This window comes from Cavia porcellus, unplaced genomic scaffold (genome assembly GCF_034190915.1).
Source record: "Cavia porcellus strain 051 isolate PalLab524CR breed Dunkin Hartley unplaced genomic scaffold, mCavPor4.1 scaffold_10, whole genome shotgun sequence".
NCBI classification, from domain to species: Eukaryota; Metazoa; Chordata; class Mammalia; order Rodentia; family Caviidae; genus Cavia; species Cavia porcellus.
In genome coordinates this window covers 85395532-85418925 of record NW_026947493.1, presented here as the reverse complement: position 1 = coordinate 85418925, position 23394 = coordinate 85395532, and the positions used below count along the sequence as shown (strand labels likewise).

The 23394-nt window shown below is 50.1% G+C and overlaps 2 protein-coding genes across 8 annotated transcripts in view; both read left to right on the top strand.

The window, feature by feature from the left end:
• The window catches only part of Lrp12 (LDL receptor related protein 12), a 74429-nt gene extending 61578 nt beyond the window's left edge, over nt 1–12851 (top strand). For all 3 annotated transcript variants that reach the window (XM_063257765.1, XM_063257764.1, XM_063257763.1), the window contains 3 exons: nt 1010–2114; nt 3716–3848; nt 9016–12851. In XM_063257765.1, the coding sequence (XP_063113835.1) occupies nt 1010–2114; nt 3716–3848; nt 9016–9870 (2093 nt within the window). In that variant the 3' untranslated portion in view covers nt 9871–12851. The remainder of the gene's footprint in view (nt 1–1009; nt 2115–3715; nt 3849–9015) is intronic.
• A 5447-nt stretch (nt 12852–18298) lies between these two features.
• The window catches only part of Dpys (dihydropyrimidinase), a 54777-nt gene continuing 49681 nt past the window's right edge, over nt 18299–23394 (top strand). For 2 of the 5 annotated variants that reach the window (XR_010050286.1, XR_010050285.1), the window contains exon 1: nt 18588–18920. Coding sequence is in view for 3 of the 5 variants with exons in the window: in XM_063257766.1 (XP_063113836.1) it covers nt 18678–18920 (243 nt within the window). In the remaining 2 variants the exon portion in view is untranslated. Of the gene's footprint in view, nt 18365–18587; nt 18921–23394 lie in introns of those variants that run through there. The other 3 variants (XM_063257767.1, XM_063257766.1, XM_013143991.3) reach the window with 3 other exon arrangements.

The following is a 23394-nucleotide window of genomic DNA, read 5'->3' as shown; positions in this document are numbered from 1 at the left end:
TGTTTTATACCTTCAAAGTGACCAGTTTGACCTTCCGAGTTCGTAGTCTCAGAAGTCTTTTGGTTTTTTTGCCTTTCTTAAACTGTATCTAAAAAGGGTAAACTGATCACATAAATGCAGAAATTCAGAGCATTAGTTACATGTAATTGTTGCTAAAAATTATTTTACATCACCTGAAATTAGTTTCTCTTACCAAATATCTGCTCCCCCGCCCGGTTCTTACCATAGGCTCTGTAATATTTTGCCTCTGACTCACTTTCCACTTGGACTAGATATTGTTAGTGGAGAGGTGAGAATGGGCTCATGGCTGTTGAGTGGGAGCCTGGCGGTCTCCCATCTCATTACTTGGCTGGGATTCAGGGACCACTGGGATTCCGTGGGCATGTCACTTTTTTTCTTCCATTTGTTCATTTAGTGAACAAATTTATATCTTTAGCTTAAATGTATGCAGTATTTTTCAGTTGTGTTACAGAATAGAAATTGTTAAATGTGAGAATTTCATGATCATATGGAACACTGAGTTTAAATAGGAGCTTGCAAAGCACGCTGGGGAAGTGCTTGGAAGGATCCTGTGCAGGTGTGTGAACACACAGGCGAGAAGGATGTGAAAACAGTCACAAGGCCATTGTGTGACTGCGGTTTTTCACTGAAAAATGTCTGTGGCTTTAATGATGTTGGTATAATGTTTCTTAGCGTTGTAGGTAGTATATCCTACTGTTGTACAAATCTCACATCATTTTGCTTAAATTCTTCAGTATTGTAGCTCTTTGCAAAAATAGAAGTGACCCATCCTGTCTTTGGTTCAAAATGCAAAGGACTCATAGAGAAAATAATAGACAATACATAGCTGACTAATTAGTGCCAGGACTAACTTGTCATTAGAATTTACCTGTTTTTTAACAACATTTTTAAAGAACTGTGAACATCTGGGCTTAGTATGTATTGTGAAATACCTAGATGTCCTCTGAAGGATATTTCTTCTTCTCTTCCCGTGGTGCCCGTTTCCCAGGAAAATCAGAGGAGCCCAGCTGTGCTTGTGACCAGTTTCGCTGTGGGAACGGGAAGTGCATCCCGGAAGCCTGGCGGTGTAACAGCATGGACGAGTGTGGAGACGGCTCTGATGAGGAGGTCTGTGCCCGAGAAGCGAGCCCTCCCACGGCTGCTTCCTTTCAGCCCTGCGCATACAACCAGTTCCAGTGTCTGTCCAGGTTCACCAAGGCTTACACCTGCCTCCCCGAGTCTTTGAAATGCGACGGGAACATCGACTGCCTGGACCTCGGGGACGAGATCGACTGTGACGTGCCGACGTGTGGGCAGTGGTTGAAGTATTTCTACGGTACTTTCAATTCTCCCAACTACCCTGACTTCTATCCTCCCGGAAGCAACTGTACCTGGTTGATAGACACGGGTGACCATCGTAAGGTCATCATACGCTTCACGGACTTCAAACTCGACGGCACTGGCTATGGTGACTATGTGAAAATATACGATGGGCTGGAGGAGAATCCACACAAGCTTCTGCGGGCACTGACTGCTTTCGATTCGCACGCACCCCTCACAGTTGTCTCTTCCTCGGGACAAATACGGGTGCATTTTTGTGCAGATAAAGTAAATGCCGCCAGGGGGTTCAATGCCACTTACCAGGTCGATGGCTTCTGTCTGCCCTGGGAAATACCCTGTGGCGGGAACTGGGGCTGCTACACCGAGCAGCAGCGCTGTGACGGGTACTGGCATTGCCCAAACGGGAGGGACGAAATCAACTGTACCATGTGCCAGAAGGAAGAGTTTCCCTGTTCCCGAAACGGAGTCTGTTATCCCCGCTCGGACCGCTGCAACTACCAGAATCACTGCCCCAACGGCTCAGATGAGAAAAACTGCTTTTTCTGCCAGCCGGGCAATTTTCATTGTAAGAACAATCGCTGTGTGTTTGAGAGCTGGGTGTGTGACTCGCAGGACGACTGTGGGGACGGCAGTGACGAGGAGAACTGCCCAGTGATCGTGCCGACCAGAGTGATCACCGCGGCCGTCATCGGGAGCCTTGTCTGCGGCCTGCTGCTCGTCATCGCCCTGGGCTGCACGTGCAAGCTCTACTCCCTGCGGATGTTCGAACGGAGGTCAGTGTCCAGACGGGCCAGCCGAGGGCCGGCCCAGTGTGTGTGTGTGTGCTGCAGTACTTCAGCGGCATTAGCAAGATGTTTTAGGGTCTATTAGTTTGAAAATGTATGCATATTACCGTCGTTTATAATATTAGTGTGAAAAGCCCAGACTTCAAAGCCAAACTCGGCACAGACCACTGAGTAGGGTCTGAGGTGAGGAAAGCCAGTCTGTACTCATCAGCTTGAGTTTTGAGACTCTAGCGGGTGCGGTCAGAGTGGGACAGCCATGGGCCAGCTCTATCTTAGATGAACCTTTCCATAGGAATTTGCAAGCTGCAACTTTCAATTGCAGTTTTTTGTTTTTTTTTTTTTTTTTTTTTTGTCTTTTTCATTTTTATCGGTACTGGGGATCAAACTCACGACCGCCTGCTTGTAAGGCAGGTACTTATGCCGCTGAGCTAAATCCCCAGCCCCTTAAATTGCAGTTTTTAATACTCATTAATTCCCCCTTTGATAGCCAGATACATTCAAAGCATTTTGCAAGTGAAAAGTAGGTAAGCCACAGTCTCACAAGCACTTCCCAGTTAGGAGGAAGGAAGTGTTGCCCTGGATGAACTGTAGTGTGAGCTGTAAGGCCTGTGCCATGAAATCAGCAGCTCCTGATGTGAGGAGGGTGGAGGGCTCCCTGGGGCAGCGCCACCTGGAATGTGTGAATTTTGCAGAATGCAGAAGCCCGAAGGCCGAAGGCCAGTGCAGGAGAATCAACAAGCTAACCCTTGGAAACTTTAGAGGTGGGAATGCCAAGCCTTGCTCCGGAGGGAAGCCCCATCAGTATGTCTGGACCCCAAGATACCAAAGGGCTGACGGGCGGTGAGGAAGGGCGCAAGGTTCTGCCATGGTGCAGGGTGCTGGGAGAGCTACCCTTGAGCTCTCCGGTCAGCGGGAAGTGGCTCAGCGTTGGGAGGTGACCTTCAGGGAGAGGAGTTTTCAGTGCAGTGTGGGAGGAAGCTGACCCGGAAGAAGCAGGGGAAGAGGTCGTCGCGCTGCTCCTGTGGAGAAGGGGACCTTCCGGCCCCAGAGCTGTGATGATCCATGTAGCAAACGGCGCTGGCAGCAGCGGAGACTACAGTTGGCACGGAGCTCCCAGTGCCTTCCAGCCACTGCTGCGTCTCCTCGCCCACCAAGTGTGCAGAGCCAGAAACCCGGCCCACGCATGCTGGAACAGCACAGGAAGGTCGGCGTCTTCAGCCCACACCCCAGGTCTTCCCGAAAGACGACTGGGGTCGCTTCCCTCCTTCCTACCTGGAGGAGCTGTGTTGAACCTGCTGGATGAAGCGGCGGTGGGACTCTTCAGCGAGTGTCGCCTGAGGTCAAACACAGTCCAGGGCTTCCCTGCACCCTGTGCCTTTCACAGGGGCACTGCCCTTTGGCAGGGCGGTCCAGGCCGGCGCTGTGTGGAGCTCCAGGACAGGGCCTGCCTTGTCCTCCTGTGCCCCACGCAGGACTGAAGGACTGAGCTTCTAGGATGTCTTGGGGGCGGGGGTTGTAATCGCTGATGACGGGACGTAGCTGTGTAGACTTGCCTTTCCTAACCCTTTTTACCCCATCTGCTCCCCAAGATCCTTTGAGACCCAGCTGTCCAGAGTGGAAGCCGAACTGCTGAGAAGAGAAGCGCCTCCCTCGTACGGACAGCTGATCGCGCAGGGCCTGATCCCACCCGTGGAGGACTTTCCAGTGTGTTCGCCTAATCAGGTGCACTCGGTTTCTCCTCTCTTACTTTTTATTTTTATTGGAACCCTTTTGTGGTCCCTAGTGATGGCGTTCCTCTGGAGTCAGGGGGGCACACAGCTCACCTCCATGTGTGTCTGCTGCCGCCGCCTCCCCTCCTCCCCTCTCCCCCTCCCCCTCCTCCTCCCAGCTCCCTCCCTTCCTGAGCCATCCCCATTTCCTATAGTTAGTCAGTCTTTCATTTTGTTCTTTATATTTTTGGTTTCTCTTTTAAGAGAGACCATGTGGTACTGGAGCCTGTGTCTGATTTATTTCATGTGGCACTATGATCCCAAGCGCACCCATCTTCCCACAGGTGAACCCCTCTGTCCCTCGGCAGGGTGAGACTCTGTGCAAACACCACGCGTCCTCCCCCTCGCCTCGCCTGCTGATGTGCAGAGGCTGCTTCCACGCCTTGGCCTCGAGGCCTGCTCTGCCTGACCTCGGGGTGGGCATCGCTCTGTCGGGGATTTCGGGATGGAGTGGAATCTTCTTTAGGCTTTCAGGGAATCTCCGTCCTGATTTTTGTAGTACTATAATACTTTACATTCCCACCAACAAGGTAGGAGGGTCCCTTTCTGCCCATAGCCCCACCAGCGCTGGTTACGGGTAATTTCTTGATGACAGCTAGGTTTTCTGAAACAAGGTGGAAGCTCAGTGTTTTAACTTGCGTTTCTTTAGTGACTCTAGAGAGGCTGAGCTTTTTTTTATGTGTTTATTGCCCATTTGTACTTTCTTCTGAGAAGTGTGTCTTCATTGTAGTCACCCATCTTTTCACTGGGTCTTCTTTTGAGGGGGCCTAATTTTTTGAGTGCTGTGTATTCTAGATGCTAGTCCTCTGGGGAATGGCCAGCAGAGTTTTTCTTGTTCTGTAAGTTGTCTCTTCATTCTGTTGTTTTGCTGTGCAAAATAGTGTTTTAATTTGATATGATCCCATTTGCTGATTCTTGATGTTATTTTTTGTGCAGCTGGGGTTCTGTTCAGTTCAGAAAGTCCTCGTCTGCTGCGCCTGTGTTGTCAGGAGCTTGACTTCTTTATCATCCAGCAGTGTTGCTATTTTAATGTTTTGGTCTTTGACCCATTTGGATTTTGGTTGGGTACCAGATTCACTCACTTGTGAGGGCAGCTGGTTTCCCAGCATCTTGAGTAGAGAGGCTGTTTCTCCAGCGTGCATGTTTGGCCTCTTTGGCAAAGCTCAGGTGGCTGCGTGTGCCTGGGCTCTTTTCTGATTCCTCGTGCTCTGTTCTCCTGATCCATGTGTCTGCTTTTGTGCCAATCCCATGCTCTTCGTGTGTCTTGTTTTGTTTTGTTCTGTTTTTTGAGATAGGGCCTCTCTGTACAGCTCAGGCAACTTAACTCTGTAGCCCAGCTGGCCTCAAACCCTCAGCAGTCGTCCTGCCTCGGCCTCCCAAATGCTCAGATGACAGGCATGTGCTATTGTGCCCAGCACTGTGCTGTTTTTCACTGTGGCTTGAAACATAATGTACAGCCCCAAACTGTGACCCTTCCTGCTTTGATCTTGTTGCCCAGGATTGTTTCTGTTACCCTGTGGCTCTTCTGGTTCCATCTGAGTTTAGAACTGTTTTCTCTAGTTCTGTGGGGATGCTTATGGGAATTTTGACTGGGACTGCAGGAACCTGTTTGGCCCCTCTGGAAAGTGACCATTTTGCCAGGACTGCTTCTGCCTGTCCCGGAGCAGGGGACATCTTTTCATTTCCTGATGTCCTTTATCAAAGATAAAATAAATGGAGAATTTGAAATTATATATTTTTATTACACTTCAGCAAATATGACAAAAAAGCACATTTTTTTGCCCTTCTGATTGAGATGTATGTTTCTTGAGCATTTCACTGTCTAGGATAATTTGGTGCACTAAGATTCCAAAGTCACTTTGGCAAACTGTTTGGACTGAACATTTAGAGATTTATTAATTGATTGATTGTTTTTTTGGGGGGGTATCGAGGATTGGACTCATGACTGCACGCCTGCAAGGCAGGCGCTTGTGCCGCTGAGCCAGATCCCAGCCCCCCATTTAGAGATTTAATACTGAATGATAACGTGACATGCCGGTAAAATACTGCCTGTAGGTGAATCAGTTACAAGTGAAAGTGCTGGCAACACAGGTTCTCCTCGCCTCAGGGAGAACTTCTTTGGATTGGGTTCTGTGCTGAGCTCCAACCCATTTTCTTGGTATAGGAGCTTATTCCTACTAATGCTTCAGAGTTCTTCACACTTCTTACGGGGTTTTTTAAAATTTATTTTTTCAAGGCTTAAAATTGTGTTGTTTCATTTTAAGACATAGGAGCTTATACATCAGTTGTAAATTTATCCAGCAACGTCTATAAAAATTGTCCTCGGTGTTAGGAGCTAAGAAAAATTGGTGAATATTGTTTTCTCAGTGACTTAACTGTTCCAAGGGAACACATTTCACCTGGTAAGTGAGATTTCTGGTCACAGTCTGTTACCCGACTTGTCTTTCAGGAAATCTTTGGTGAGAAATTGTAGTTTTCAAGTACTTTTCCAGAAGTTATTTGTAATTCCCAGCTTCCATTCTTTGAAACTTTATGTGCAAAATGGAAAAGCAGCCTACACTGTGCCTTCTTTCTGTGTTGGCACTGCCTCACGAGGAACAGCTAGTTTTCGCTCCCACCCTGGGTCCTGTCACTGTGCCCGCTGCTGCTCGGGCTGCACTGCCACGTGCATGGGCCTGGAAGGTGGCAGGCAGGGGCATGGTGGCCCAGGAGCCCCCAGCAGGTGCAGACAGGCTCACGGGCCACAGCACGGGGCAGCTCAGCCCTCCCTGGGGTCGCTTCCACCAAGCCAGAGCAGGAGCAGGTCCACGAGGGAGAAGCTGGATGCTTCGGTTATTAAGATTTAACTCTCAAGTCTGAAAGTTTTTTTTAAAAAATTTTATTATTTGGAAGGTAGTGAAATACAACAGAACAAAGCCAATTAAGACAATGTAGTGAAATTGGTACAGAACTTCACAGCAGGTTAGCGGGATAACAGTAATAGGTATCACAGTATATCTCGTTATCTTCACAATAGTTGTCCTTTTAATCACATATAGCAAAATAAGTACAGAACATTATAGAACTTACCAAAACAGAATATTGAATAGAGCTGTACCATTAATCAGAATAAAGCAAAGCAGTAGTAAGAGTATTTGCCTTCAAAGAGATAGTAGAAGGAAATCCCCCTTATTTGCTATATTGCATATGGTCAACCTCCCAAGAGATGCTCAGACCTCTGGCTCCCATTTGCTAGCGGGGGGCAGGGGAGGTGTGATGTTTGACTCTCAGTCAGTGCACTGGTAGGCTCGCTACCACTTAGCAGGGAGGCGGGCTGGTTGCTTGGTTTCCTAGCATGGTAAGTTTCAACATGGTGCAGGTCTCAGGAGACACTGGTGGTTCTCCCCCTGGAGGGGCCACAGCCTGCCACACCACAGCTGCTCACCAGGGAGGCGGGCTGGTTGCTTGGTTTCCCAGCACAGTAAGTTCCATCATGGTGCAGATCTCAGGAGACGCTGGTGGTTCTCCCTCAGGAGGGGCCGCATCAAGTCTGAAAATTTTGCTAACAGATTATTGAATGCTTGTAGCAGATTTTTAAAAGGAAAATAATGTGATTTACCGTTTTTTTTCGTTCTGTTTTCTTTTTGAGACAGGCTCTCACTATGCAATTCAGGCTGTATAATGAGTGCTTGAGTTCACTTTGTAGTCCAGTCTGGTCTGGAACTCGCAAGGATCCTCCTGCCTCAGCCTCCCACGTGCTGGGATCACAGGCGTGTGCCAGCACACCCAGCTTACCAACTTGTTTGAAAGAGAAGTGTTTTCTGAGGTGGCTCCCGCGGCCCCACGCATGCCCCTGTGGCATCTGCGTTAGACTGGCAGGCTCTCCCCAAAGCGAGCACTGTCCGCTTGACTCCTCAGGGTCCCTGGTGTGGCTCCAGGCAGCTAAGGAGCTCGCAGGTGTTGCTGGCTGCGTGGCCCGGAGCCCAGGCCACACTGCCCCTGGAACGCAGAACCCGAGACGCTGACCACGGTGCTGACCCCGATTCTTAAATGCACAGTCCGGTCCTCTCAGCTGATGAGGGATCCTCGCATGCCTCAGGGACTCCGGGCCTCACCTCCCTGGCCTGCAAAGTGTGGTACCCTGAGCAGCTCCGAGCGTCAGTGCTCCTCGTAACCACTAGGCGGCGCAGGAGGGCTGCAGAAATACTGCACATTTTTCAAGAGTGGCATTTGCCTAGAACAAAGACCAGATTTTTATTCAAGTTGCTCAGTACAGTGATTTTCCATATATGCTAGTTAAAAGTCAGTTTTTAAAAGAATAATCCTAATTATTGTTAACACAGAACTGTAGGCAATAAAACTTAACCCTTGAAGACTGAGGAATCCAAATACATTTTGTGTAATGTTATGAACAAGTATTTTTGTGCTGAGAGCTGCATTACAAATGCATTAATTCTTCCAACTGTGACAGTGCGATTAAAACCTTAATATTCATTCATTCAACAAACCCTTGAGACCCAACTCTGAAAATGGCCACATGTTTAGGAGAGTTTAACCTTATAAATCAAGTCTAACTCGCTCTGTGTTTTAAAAACAAAAAGGACTTGGTTTTCAGACTGGATAGCTCTGTGAAATACTGGTACTTGTTGGCGTACCCTGCTTTACACACAGCGAATGGTCCTATTTCCTACCCTCGGTATTACTTCTGGGAGCCTTCTGGGAGGTCTCCAGACAGAGTGACTGTTCGGCCGTGAACGTTAAACATCTTTGTGGAAACTGAACATAACGTGAAGCATCACGGAGATCGTGCACTCAGTAGGCGGAGACCCGCGTCACTGATTAATTCCAGAGCCTCAGAATGTGATTCGTCCGCCACGAACGCTCATACAGATAAGCGTCAGTCCTAGCTGTCAGCAGAGAGTTTAGCCATAACGTATTTTTACTAATAACTGGAATTTTTACATTTTTCCATGAAATGCACATATGTTGCCTAGCACTATGGGAACAGGAACCAGGTTAGGTCCATTCTGTGGGTTCCTGGCGGCCTGACAGCGGTCAGCAGGCCTGGAGGGGACTGTAAGCATCTGCCTTCTGCAGACCCTGACCGGCTCTGCTAAGCGCGCGCTCTCTTTCTCTCCTAGGCCTCCGTGCTGGAGAACCTGCGGCTGGCCGTGCGGTCGCAGCTGGGCCTCACGTCCATCAGGCTGCCCACGGCTGGCAGGTCCGGTGGCCTCTGGAACCGGATCTTCAGCTTCGCCAGGTCGCGGCGCTCAGGCTCCCTGGCCTTGGTCTCAGCGGACGGCGACGAGGCAGTGCCCAGCCCGGGCGCCGGCAGAGACGCAGAGCGCGGCCCCGCGCACAGGGGTTTGTTTTCGGTGGAATCCGAGGACGCCGATGCGGAGGCCGAGCGCAGGGACGCGGGGGGCGCGGCGGGCGGCGTGGCGGCCCCCCTGCCACAGAAGGTGGCGCTGGGCCCGGCCGTGGAGGCCACGGGGAGCGCGCAGGGCACGCGGGGCGCGGCTGAGGCGGCCCACGCGCGGGACAGGGACAGGGACGCGCACGCCGAGGCCCCGGGCGCCAGCCCCGCGCGGCACCAGCTCTCCAGCGCGCTGAGCCGCGTCACGCAGGGGCTGCGCTGGGTGCGGCTCACGCTGGGGCGCGCGGGGCCGGCGCCGCAGAGCCAGAGCCCGCTGAGACAGCTGCCGCCCGCGGCCGGCGGGGGCGCGCGCGAGGAGGAGGACCAGGACGACGACGTGGAGCTGCTCATCCCCGCCGCCGACGGCGCCGACTGCTCCCGGCCGCTGCTGGACCTGGTCCCCGAGCCGGGGCCCGGGCCTCGGCCGCCGCCCGGCGCCGCCCTCCCCGCTGCCAGGCCCGGCCGCGACGGGCCCTGCGAGCGCTGTGGCATGGTGCACACCGCCCAGGTGCCGGACGCGTGCCAGGACGTGGCGCGCAAGGGCGAGGCCGGCGACGACGAGGCGCTGCTGCTGTGCTAGACCGGCCGACCTGTGCCATCCGGTCCTGTCCAGTCCAGTCTGAGGGAAGCGTGCAGGACGCCCTCCCGCTCTGCTCCGTCCGCTTGCATGGCCCAGTTGGAGGCCCTGCGACTCTGCGCCCAGAGCTACGTCCTGCCCCGCGTGCCCTCCCGCCGTGTGGCTCTTAGCCTGATGCCATAGTCATGGTGGACACAGCTGCTGAACGCCTTCGTCCTCGGTCCCATCCTGCGTTACCGAGTTCGTGCAGAAGTACCTCTCGGTCCAGCCCTTCATGCTTTTTGGCCAGCACATCTTGTAACAGTACACTAGACAGGAAGGTGGTCAGTGTGCGGAGAGAACAACTCTTGCGCTCACCTTTTATTTGTGTGATACATAGTTGTCTTCTGTTGAATTTATCATAATATTATCTTGTCAAAGGGAAAAACTTCTCGAAACTTTTATGTTTGACATAGAGTGATGTGGATTTAGGTAGAGTTAGATGAGTTAATGGCAAAAATAAACTTTTATAGGTTTTTCTAATACTGACTTTAATACTCTAACATGGTACAAACCAAATGGTAAGATCCCAAGTCATTTCTGTTTTGACCTCTGTTCAGGACAGAGTTAAGCAGATGAAGATCCTCTACTATGCATTGAACTTTGAACTTTATAAAGTGTACAGAGCTGGTACATGTAAGTTCCTCCTGGTAACGTCTGGCCCTAGTATCCTAGGGCCGCGCCTGCATTGGACCCTACGGATTTGCACTAAAGTCGTGTGGAGGCCTCAGCCGAGTTCAGTGCACTTGCACGATCACTTTAATACTGATACTTGCTACCACAGCAACTCTGTTTCCATAGCTTTGTTTGGGGTGGGGAGCATTTGTATCACAACTTGAAGTCGCTTTGCCAGTGTCATATTTATTTGTTGTGTTTAAAAGCCACGTTATTGTAAAGAGTGAATTTTTTCAGTGTATTTTATTCATGGGGGGGGTCATGCTGTAATTTTGAAGAAAAGCGAGTTAAGACAAAATTCAGATTGCCTCCCTTTTTTAGTAGAAAGAATTGCAAAGCCTGTTTATTTTTTTATTGCCGACTCCTGTTTATTTATTCTTTAGCTGTCTGTTTTAGTAGCTTCATGATTGAGTACAAAATGTATTTGTGTGATTATTGCTATTTATTAAATTTAAGTACTTTGCTGAATGTCATTTTAAAGCATGTTTGAGGTCTTGTGTACTTGTCCTGTTGTGCTGTCAGGAAGAACTGACTAAAATGTTTTAATATGTATCAAAAATTAAAATGATTTTTTATTGCCTTGAGGTACTTTTTAAATCAAAGTCGTTTTTTATTTTTGTTGAATCATGTTACAAATTCAGATTCAGGCTATAAAACAGTGCAGAAGAAAGGGAAAACCAGCACATGCTTGTCACTGCAGAGGAAAACTAGCTGGTACTCGGCCGGGTGAGGGCCGCCTGGGCCTGGGCCTGGGCCTCGGAAGGTCAGCTGGCGCAGTTGGGTCTGTTCTCTGTTATTTTTACATACCCGTCAGCGCCCATAAGAGTACTCTGAAAGAATTAGGTCAGTAAGTTAAACTTTTAGGTCCTCTTAATAATACACTTTTGACAAGGAGATTGGTTTTATTTTCTGGCGTGTGCTTTGCCTTTTTTTATTAGGTAATACACCTTCCTGGCTCGGCAGCGGGAAGTGGGTCCCTCCCCACCCCTGAGGCCAGTCCTAGTTCCCCCTCGGAGACGTGTGCCAGTGCCACGTTCTTATCCGGCCCTCCGGAAGCGGCTCGCTCTGTGTGACTGGATGTCTGCAAACGGCACATGTCCCAACACAGATGGTACTGTACATGCATTTTCTGCACTTTCCCAAGAGGAAATACGTCAGTAACTTTCAAGTACTTAAAATCGAGTATCTGGTACTTTATAATCTTTAAATTAGTGGTCGATCCTGAATTTAGGGCTTGGGTTTTTTTAAGCTACTTGTTGAATAGTACATCTTTCTTTTATTTGAGATTCAGCTTCAGTGTTGTAAAATGCCGCGTTGTCTGGGTATGTTTCTACACTAATTCTCCTTGCAGTTAATCTGTCTCCTTTTGTGTGTGGTTTTTTTTGTTTTTTGTTTTTTGTTTTTTTTTTTTTTTGTCGTTTTCATTTTTATCGGTACCGGGGATCGAACTCACGACCTCCTGCTTGCAAGGCAGCTGCTTATGCCGCTGAGCTAAATCCCCAGCCCCATCTGTCTCCTTTTGTGCCAGCACTACATTGGTTTAGTAACCCTTTTTAGAATATGTCTAATATTCTTGCATAGTTTTACATCTGAGCTTTAGAATCAACTTGAGACCCACAAACTTTTTTTTTTTTTTGGACAGTTTTAATTTTGTTAATTAGGGGAATTTTATGTCATCCTGTGGAGAGCATTTTTCTAAGTCATGGTGCCCTCTCTCTGAACTGTGCCTGTTTATTTGGGGGGCTGTTATTTCCTTCAGATGTAGTTTACCTTACAGAAATGTCAAACGTCTTTAAGGTTTATCCTTCATAAACCTCATCATTTTGTCACTGTGCCTCAGCAAAGGCCTTCCCATGTATTACTGGGTAAAGGCAATGGATTGGTAGTGTTAGTCTTCTACCCAGCCAGCAGACTTCGCTTTCCTATAGTTTGAAATCATCTCATTTACAGGCCTCCATAGGCAGATTGCCTACGAATTTGTGTGTCATTTAATCACTAGTAAATGCTTGTAGAAAAACATTAACACTGGCTGTGAGCAGGGTTGAGATACATAGGTGTGATCACTCTGAGTGTCCACTGACTCCATTTCAAACAAGGTTTCTAAGAATGCACGTTGAAATTTATTACATGCCTTTTCAACATCCGTGGGGTATTCCAGTGATTCTCCTTTGATTCCGGTATGGTGGATTTTATAAATACATTTTGTAACTAAACCATGCTCATCTTTGCATTCCTGAAATAAACTCTATTTGACAGTGTGTATTTTCTAATATGGTGCTAGCTTGTTTCCTATTTGGTTTGAGATATTTGGCATTTATACCTGCCAGTGAATGTAGTGTGTGTGTGTGTGTGTGTGTGTGTGTGTGTGTGTGTGTTTATGGGCACCCACAGTATCTCTGAGAAGGTTTCTATGAGTTTTATGCTGATGGATTTGGGAACTTTCCCCCGACTTCTATGCTCTGTACCAGTTAAATAGCTTTGGAATTTTCTGTCCCTTAAAATTTCAGTGAAATTGTTGGTCCTGCAGACACTTAGGAAACTGGTCCTGACGGTTTTCTTGCTGTCCGTGGCACCTGGTCTGCGTGGTTCTGATGTCCTGCCGGGGATCAGGAGCCCCACACATTTCATGCAGACTTTCAGGCTGATTGCCTGTGCGGACCCTGGTTCTCCCTTCCTCTCCTGCGCAAGTGGCTTGCTCGCACTCTGTATGGTGCCTGTGCCTGACTTCCCGAGACCAGCTGGGTGCACACACCAGGAGGCAGGAGGGTCGCCTACACTCACACGCTGGCGATCAGCCTGCACGGCAAAAGGAAGCCCTGTCGGAAGAAAGGAGAAAGGTAACAACAGGTGGCCTGTGGTGTGTGGCTTCCCCAGAGGACCATACCTGTGTTCTGTAATTATTTTTTTATTTTTATTTATATTTTTATTTTTATTCTACTTCAATAAACTTCCTTTTTGCTTTTCCTTATTTTTCCCAACTTCTAGACTCAGTAATTGATTCATTTATTTCTCAGTAACATGAGATTGAAGGATTGGGACTTAATTTTGAGTATCCCTTGAGTTAAATCACTTCGGTGCCTTAGGGTTGTCACTGCTGTTCTTTCCGGGTGCTCTTAAGTTCCAGCATTTTGGTTCCCGCAGGGCAGCCAGGCCCTGCCCGTCAGGAGCTGCACCCCTTGCCCATCAGTCTCGCTTTTGATTTCCTCTTTAGCACAAAAGTTTTTACAGGGGAATTTTTCCATTGTTGTTTTTTCCCAAATAATGGAATTTCTTGATGTAGTTGGTAGTTTTGGTTTTATGACTCTTTCAATTTTCATTTTTATGACATTAAACAAGATGTGTGTAATATTTGTCTTTGAAGTTTATTGTCTTTCCATTTTTAAACTATCCCAGGAACACTTTTATAAAGCATATTCTCAAGCCAGACACAGTGTAACAGGCCTATAATCCCAGCATTCTGGGAAAGTGAGGCAGCCTTATCACAAACCAAGCCCAGTCTGGACGACTTAACAATTTAGATTCTGTCTCAAAAAATAAAAATGGGGTGTAGCTCAATGGGGAGGCCCTGGGTTCAGTCCCCCTGTGAGATACAGTGGCGCCTTGGTTCAGGGTTCAGGAACTTAATCCTTTCTGCAAGGTCTGGTCACAAGCAAATTGGACAAGAACCGAATCAGATTTCGCTGTGAGGTCAGCGTTGAGCCTGACCACTGAAATTGATTCCACCCTGTCCAGTTAATTTGTGACCAGAATTGTGAAGAGAATCGAATCCCTGAACTGAGCTATACTGTGCACAGTCTGCCAAACATGTGCAGGTCAGCAGTTCCCACAGTCACCTGTGTCTGGGGGTGGACGGCCACCATCCTGAGCGCCCCTTGTAACTGCGGAGGCCAAAAGGCAACTTGTGTTCATCTCGTGGCGTCTCCATACATTGGTATTAAAATACTTATGTGGGATTTTGTTCCTGATGTACACATGCGTGCACTGTATGTGCAGATGGCCTCGGGACGCACTGAACGCCTCTCCCAGGGTATTGCCCAGGTTTGCTCATCAGATCTTCCCCAGAGTTTGGTCTCCTCTCACCAGTGTGTCCGGGAGCACCCTCTGAGCATCAGTTAGGGGGATGAGAACAGGAGAGGTGATGGGTCCCATGCTGGGGTGTCCCCATCTGCCTGCTGCGTTTTGAGTCACTGCTGCTTCCCACAAGTCTTCATCCCTCATGGCGACAGGAAATCGGGTTAGGGTGAGACCTTTGAAAAGGAAGAGGCCGCACCAACAGGCACCAACCAAGAGGCTTGTAGCCTGGATTACATAGAAAGGGAAAGCAGGAGGGTTGCTGCTTCCTGTCTGCCTACCGGGGACTCTTTCCCCTCTGGCCGTTCCTCTGCCGTGGAGCCAGGCAGCTCTGGACTGAAACCTCTGTAACTGAGCTAAAACACACCTTTCCACCTTTCCATTGTGAGTGCCAAGTATTTTGTCCCAGCACTAAGAAAGTACCTCCTGCATAGTATACAGGAGAAACGCAGTTTCTTTATCAATAACAAGAAACACTTCATTTAATTTACTCACCAATATAATACAGCAGTTCTGGGTACCATTAGTCTTAAAATCTGGTCAAAGTAGCATACTATTTTGTCTGTCCACCTGTCTGCTCCAGTTTTTATGTCTGCGAGGTGGACATAATATTTCCTATGCCGTGGAGTTCTCCTGGAGATGAAATCATATATAGAAGGGTTTAGGCCCAGTGTCTAATGTACTCGTGTTTGCTAACTGCTTTGTAAATATTGCTGAGGGGCGGTCTCATGCCAGGCACTGACTAGATTGTCACAGACACCCGACCCTCTCTGGTCTCCTCCTTACATCCTCCCCAGAGGGTCAGGGTGACAGCACATTCCCAGACCACATTTTTGGTACCCATCCATAATTTCCTGTCCAAGTGTCCAAAGCCCATTCGAGGTCTGCCTGGCCTCCTCCCTGGGCTCCATGAAGCTGTCCACGGTCCTCCGCAGGGCAAGATGAGCCTGGGGCAAGGAGAGAAGGGGCAGTGGCCAGCTGTCCACATTCGTGCCCTGAGACTCAGATGTTACTCAAAACAAACACGGATCCTGTCAGAAACACTGGGTTTTTTTCTGCAAATGAAAATATAACCCATTTCCCACCCCCTCCCATGGGCAGTTGGCTCTAAACCATGACTGCCAGTCCGGACTGCCAGCTCGTCTTTCCCCTTGGAGAGTGCTTCTTTTTAACTGCAAAAAAAAAAAAACGAAGGATTTCTGCCTTCAGTGATTGCGTATCTCCCCTTGTTCCCTTGAAAGACTCACTGCAAACAACTCTAAATTTTTATATTGTGACAGTAAAAATACCTCATTCTTAAAAAGTCACTTACTTAGATTTCCAGTGTATCATGTTCAGTAAACCTTTCCCGAGGAAACTGTAGATCAGGATAAATAGATGCCAAAGGAAGGGGTGAGAGCATAGAAGAATGAGAGGTTTGGGTGGTTTTTGTTGTTGTTGTTCTGATTTGTTTTTTGAGATGGAGTCTCACTATGCAGCTCAGGCTTCTGGCCTTGAACTCACTTTGTAGCCCAGGCTGGTCTTGAACTCACAGTGATCCTGCCTCAGCCTCGTGAATGCTGGGATTGGGGGCACCCCCACACCCTGCTAGAATGAGCATTTTAAAGATATTTCAGAACTAGGAATTGGTGAGATGATTTGAGGCACTAGCGTTTTGAGATTTTACCAGACGTTCAAGTATACATCAAATATATTGGATAAGCTCAGGTATAGCTAGTGTGAAAGCTCAGTACCTGCATAGGACCGTCTGCATCGAGGGCATAAACCGCGTACCCTGGGAACGTGAGCCGGAAGCTGATTATCTGCAGACTCCCGTTCCTCCTTTCCGAGTATCACACTACAGAAGCTGAAAACTGCTTACTGCGAGAATACACTGAGTAAATCCAGAAAGTCACAATTCTATCATTTGAAACTGCACCCGTGGCTTAGAGATGTCCACTAGGTCGTGTTGGTCATCTTTAGAAGACGGGACAGCTGTGCCTCACTGCAGGCCCTGTACTGAGCCCCGGAGTGACCGGAGCCAGCGGGATTTGGTCGCCTTCAGCCCCACCTGGTGGCGAACCTGAGCATTGCGGCGATTTATTTTGCAGTAACGCGGGTCTCCCTAACCCTCCAGAGGACTACCTGGGGCTCAGAAGCGCCGAAAGAAAATTGACGTAAAAATTAAGTTTAAAGCTCCAAAGAAGCTTAAAAGAGACTTCCTGCCACAGAGCCGCATGCCGCCCTGGACAGGAGCTCCAGGGCCCTGTCCCCGCGGCTCTGCACTTGCCAGGAGGGTCAGAGGCCCAAAGCACAGGGTGGGTGGGACAGGCGGGCTGGGGAGTGCGCCCCTCACGGCCCGGCGGGGTGGGCTTCTCCGCGGGTCCCCACCCTGCAGCGAAGGGCGCACCCTCTGCTCCTCCGCTTCCAGGCCCAGCGGGTCCCAGAGGGCCTTCCTGCCGGTGCGCGCACCCCGCGTGGAAACTGCTCCTCGCCCCGCCCCGCCCCTGAGGATCCGCGTGTCACTGTCAATCAGGGGCCCTCACCGTCCAGGCGGCAGTCCCGTTACGCACATAATCGCACTCCACACAAAGGCCTGGTGACAATATCAGCACCACCTTCCCGGGTTTCCTATTCCTGGGCTGAGAGCCGAAACTGGGACTTTTATTATCCATGCGTTCTCATTTTTTTAAATTTTCCCCTTTTCTTTTATTAGTACACCTGTTGATTTTTACAAATACTGCGTTTCACTGCATATAATTCGATCACATCCCTCTCCCCTAGTGATGTTTTCTGATTTTTTATCATTTTGTGGTCTGGGTAACCTGGAACTTGGGAAAGGAAGTCTGACAATTACAACTCATTGCGTTACACTATGGGGGAGGTCGTTCCAGAGGTCACAGGTTCCGTCCCACGGAGGCGACACTTGGTCTTCCCGTCTCCTGCCTCTGTCCCTGGGCCTTTCAGGCGGCGAAGGCCCAGCATGAGACCGCCCAAGCCTTAGGGAAAGCCTCGGCGGGGTGCGGTGCGGGCCAGTGGCTGGCGTCGCAGCTGGGAGCCCGACCAGTTTCTGAGGAGGCCGCCCGGCCCTCCGTCGCGGGCCGCCCCGCTGCTGAGGCTGCCCCCTCCAGCCCGTGGGCGCCGCCAAGGCGAGGTTCGGGGTGCAAGCCGCGGGGTCGCTGCCCACAGAGCTCTGCCGCCACTCCCAGATGCGCGCCGGGGCGGCGTCCTGCACCCCGCACCCTGCCGGGGCGGCCTCGGGCTCCTTGCGGGTCTGCGCCGCTCGCACCTGCTGCGGCCCACGGAGCCGCGTCCAGTGCGTCCGGTCCTTGTCGCTCGGGAGTTCCGCTCTGGGTTTCTCCAGGCCGGACATACACCGCGCCTTCCCTGCCGATCTCTCCCTGGCCTCTCTCCAAGGCAGCGCGCGCGCACAGACAGGGTACACACGGGCCATGGCAGCACTTTCCGTGGTACACACTACAGAGTGCGTGTGCGCGCGCGATTGTGTACGTGTCTGTGTGTGCGTGCGTGTGTGTGAGCCTATGTGCGCGCGTGCACGTGTCTGTGCGCGCGCATCTCTATATGTCTCCGTGCGCGCGCGCCTGTCGCGGGACTCCGAGCCCCTCGGGCGGTAGCCGTGCCTGTCAGGTCCCCAGTGCCCCAAGCTGGCGCCCCCGAATGAATGACGGCGCGTTCGTCCGTCTCTGATCGTCCTCCCGCAGCCGGGCGAGGGGTGAGGCGCACTGGCGAGGGGCTCGCCCGGGACCCCGCCAGGCCGGCCGGGCAGCAGGGGTGCAACCTGCTCTGCAGACACAGCACTCGTGGCTGTCCGGACCGGGCCGGGCCGGACTGGACCGGCAGGGCAGCGGGGACAGCGGGTCGGGACGGCCAGCCCGGGTCCGCGCCTCATGCAGCATGGAGAGGTCGTCGCTGGGGGGCGCAGCCGTGCCCTGGCCCAGGACAGCAGGGGGCGGGGCGCCGCGGGCCTCTAAGCCCCACAGGTCAGGGTCTCGGGCGCAGTCTGGGTTCGGCCCGAGGGAGCAGCGATGTCGCGGCTGCTGGTGCGCGGGGGCCGCGTGGTGCACCCCGACTACTCAGAGGATGTCGACGTGCTGGTGGAGGACGGCCTGGTGCGCGCGCTCGGTCGGGGGCTGCGGGCACCCGCAGGGACCCGCGTGCTGGACGCGGCAGGGAAGCTGGTGCTGCCCGGGGGCATCGACCCCCACACGCACATGCAGCTGCCCTTCATGGGCACCTGTTCCGCTGACGACTTCCTGCGAGGCACCCAGGTAGGACGGGACCCCAGAAATGTCGTCCAGGTGAGACCCAACTCCCTCGGAGCTGCCTGGACCTGGGGTCTTTATGTCCCCCACTGCACACCTGTGTCCCAGGGGACGGAGACCCACAGCCCGGTTCCCCCGTCCACCAAGGCACCTGCAGCCGGTTAGGGCACAGTTACCGTCAAGCTCAGGTCCAGGTCCGCAGGGAAAGGCCTGGAGGACCTCGGAGCTCGGCCTGCCAGGACCCTACAGGCTCCCCTGAGCTGGGGCACAGCGGTGCTGCAGCAGCAGGCGGTCCCAACCCCAGTCCTGAGTGTGGGAAACTTGGAGGTCTGCTGAGGGCTGGTGCCCTACCACCTGCCGAGTTCCGGACCTGCCTAGTCCTGGACCACGCTCTTCCAGAGAGACAGCCCCGAGGGCCCAGAGGTGGACAAAAGGGTAGACAGGACCTGATTCCCAGGGGCGCAGCCTCCTCCCAGCGCCCCCTCCTGGCCTGTGTTCAGGACCCACCAGAAGGGTCTGGGAAGGAAAGGCAGGCATCTGACCCAAAGGGCAGCCCAGGGCCCAAGTGAGCTCTGCAAGGCTTCTTCCGCTGCCCAGGTGCATAGGGCGCCCACCCTCATGGGCAGACTCCAGTTCTGCTCCAACAATCCATTTCCCCTTGTGCTACAAACAAGCGTGCTATTAACAGCTCGTGTTTACATGTTAAATGAATATCAGCTATTAGCACAACCTTCGATTATAGAAAATTAGAAAAATAATAGAAAAGTGGAAAGAAGTTGCCACACAGTCCTGCCCTCTGAGCTGCCAGTGTCTCTGTTCTTTAGCTTGTGGTGAGCTCTGGGAAGCACCGTCACCATAGCGCCCCCGACTGTATGTGCCTTGAACTGTAGGGGTCACCTGTTGTTTTCTGTGGCATGACCAGGACTGCAGGGTGCAGGGCCTCCCAAGAGCACCCCACTTTCAAGGTGACTAGATTGCTGTTAGTTGCCAAAGCACAAAAGTATTCATGCACCGGCTGGCATTTCTGAACTAAGGCTGTCAGGACACCAAACCAAACATGATCTTCAGAGCTTGGCATCTGAAGCGGAGATGATAACAGGGACTGAGGTCAGCTGTTTAAGCAAATACAGCTTCCTGCTGGATTTCCCTGCGTGTGTCTGTGTGGAAGGGGTCAGCCAGGTACAGAAGACAACACCCCCACCCAGCAGCACAGCCCACCTCCTGCCGTCTATCTCAGTGGTCACGGGGATCCCCAAGGATCTCTGGGTTGAGGAATTAGGAACAAAGAAGCCTTTTGTGAGTCCCAGTGATATGTAGGAGACATCCAACTTGGAAGTGTGTTTTGTGATACCGCTAGGTAACATGAGTTTTATCAGGCACCTTCTACAAGACAAGCACAGAGCTAAGCGGTGCACTAGTTTCCCGGGTGCCTTTAGTTTTTATGGCAGAGCAAATTGATACAAGTTACCTGTCCAGTGCCACGCACCCAGGAAGCACCCGCCGAAGTGCCCCTCCAAATTCAGTGCTTCCTGATCCCATCACTAGATCTCTTAGCTGTTAGGCTTGATGCCTTTGAGAGGACATTCTGTGCTTAGCATTGTCAGAGTGGCACTTGATAGATGGACAGAAGGCTGTGTACGATGATGTTGAGGAGAGAAGGTGGCCTCAAAACTACAGCAGAGCCATCCCCAGGAAACACTGCAGCTGTCACCTCCCCTAAGCAGGAGCAGTTAAAGGTATTTCACAGGCACTGAATTTGTAAAACAATTGCACGTGCATTTATAGGCGAATCTCTCCTTAAGTACAGAAAGCCATAAAGCCATAAGGTAAAAATGATAGATCACGCTTTCAGGACAAAGGCTCCAAAAGGCTACACAAACAGCAGTTTGCTTTCTGCATTCACCAAGCTGATCATTTATAGTATTTGACAAATAGAAGGGATACTATTTGTGGTATCCTGTTTATTGATCACTTGATTATAAGGGGATCTAATTTAAAATGTGAAATGTAGGTCAACTAAAGGTTACATGTTTTGTAAATCTAATTCATGTCAGACTGGTTTAAAGCCTGTAATTGATTTATGCACTTATAGGTAAAAGCATTCTCTCTGATATAACTAATGGAAGTAATGTTCCACTTTAAAGAAATCCTGTTCACTTTGTTCTACACCAGATGGACGGTGGTCTTCTGATAATTCACTATCCACGAGGAAGGAGAGTGGGCTTTCTTATTCGCTGGATACTGTAAATTCAGTAAACTCAGAGGAGTCATGACTAGGCTCTTTGTACATCCAATAACAGTGAATTATAAGCGTTCAGCAAGTTTTCAAATGTATAGATTTATACTCAGACATATACACAGGTTGGCGGGGATGGGCTTACGGTATAAAACTGCCAGCTGGCATCTGGCAACCGGGTCCTCTAAAAATTGGGAAGCTTTCAGCATACTTTATTTTTCTAGTAAAGAGTAAGAAATCCTCAATGTTATTGAGAGGAAATTATACTTTTTGGGGGAGCTTTTTGGTGAAAGGCCACTGAAGCGGTGCTTGCCAGGTGTGTGATTAAGCGCACACTCACGGTTGTATTTAGGTCATCTTTAGAGGAGCAGCCTTGAAATCCTTTTCCCTGCTGTCTCTGGAGCTGGGCTTCGGGGACGAGCTTGTGGGCTGTGGGTGCGAGTCGGGCCCCACGCGTCCTCTCCTGGGGTCCGGCATAGCTTTGTCTGCAGAGTGAGGTCTGGGTTAGAAATGGATACACATCTCAACGAGAAATACTGTTAAACAAGAGCACACTCATCATCCGACCCCTAATAAAGTCCTGGGGCATTATGCTTACTCAATATATATTAGTTAAATGAATAGACTACTTTTTATTAAAAAGATAGACACAGAAAATTGAAAACAAATATTTAAATATCCTATCTTTTTTATTTTAAAGAGAACAAAACAAAACAGAACAAAGCAGATCAGAACAGAACAATTCAAGACAGCAGGAAATCAACAGTGCCTACCATAATGTCTCTTGTGTTCTTCTACATAGTTGTCCATATCTTCACACACAATAAATTCAAGCAAAACAAAATAGTATAAAACTGATCAGAACAGAGTGATGAAAGCATTATAGGACTTCAAAACCACACAATAAGAAGTCAACAACAGCTACCATACTGTCTCTTGTTTTCTTCAAAATAGCTGTCCATACATATTTACACGTATAATATCCTATCTTTTGGTACCCTTCTTTTAGACTTTTCCTTCTGGACAGCATAGAAACATGTTTTTCAGTACTGGGAATCAACCCCAGTGCAAGCTACCACTGAGCCCCTTTTAATTTTTATTTCCAGACAGGGTCTTGCTAAGCAGTCCAGGTTGGCCTTGAACTTGGGTCCTCTGGCCTCGGCTTTGTGAGTGGCTGGGGTTACAGGCCTGTGGATCACCCTCAGCTAACCCTTTTCCTGTTTGGAGTGAGCCTCACTCACTGAACAAGTCTCTGGAGAAGCTTTCAGAGGCTGAGCCGGGGCCTCCCTCCCGGGCCTCAGTGGCTCCGGGCCTGGGGCTGCACATCCTCCGGTTTCAGGCTCCACAACCGGATGGCCCAGCAGGACCTCGGCCTCCACGTGCGGCAGACCAGAGTCTGTCCTCCCACGGTGGTGGCTCCATGCTCGCCTCCTGCCTGCCAGGCTTCTGTAGGCTCTGGCTTTGTGCAGCCCTGAATGGGGCAGTGACACATGCAACAGCCCCTTTGGAATCACTCCAGGGTGAGGTGCCCCCCAAGTGCTGGCGTATCTGACAAGAGGCGACTAGAGCAGACCCCTCTGCATGTCCCCCCACCCTGCTTCCTGGCAGCTGGTGGATATTGGCTTTTCTCTCTCTCTCTCGCTTTTTTTTTTTTGTACCAGGGATTGCACTCATGACCTTGAGCTTGCCAGGTGGGCATTTTGCCACTGAGCTAAGTCCTCGGCCCCTGGATATTGATTTTTAAAACAAATCTATGCTATGCCAGTTTAGCAAGAAAAAGATAGAATTTCTTCATAGTTTTTTTTTTAAATCTTATGAAAAAAATAAAGTAAAATTTTATAACAAAATAACAGGAGAAGAACAATAGTTAATACATTGCCTATTATTATCTTCAAAGTAGTTACTTAGAGTACAACATATGGGCAAAAACATTCTCCAAAGGACAGTAACACAAAGACAATCTCCTGCGTTACTGGCAAGCGGAGCTCTACGTGTCAGGCTGTTACTATTGTTTGGAAGTGTGTAACTGCACTTTTCTAGAGGGGCCATCTAATGACTGCAGTGTCAACCTGAGACTTCAGGGGGAGGGAAGGAGCCCCGGGGCTTAATTTGAAAACCGATCCACGTGAAACCGAGCGACGTTAAGGAAGACTTGGCTTTTGAGTGTTGACTTTGTATCCTACTATGCTAACAAATTTGGTCATTAATCCTAAGAATCTTTTGTTGCATCTTTTGTTGTTCTAT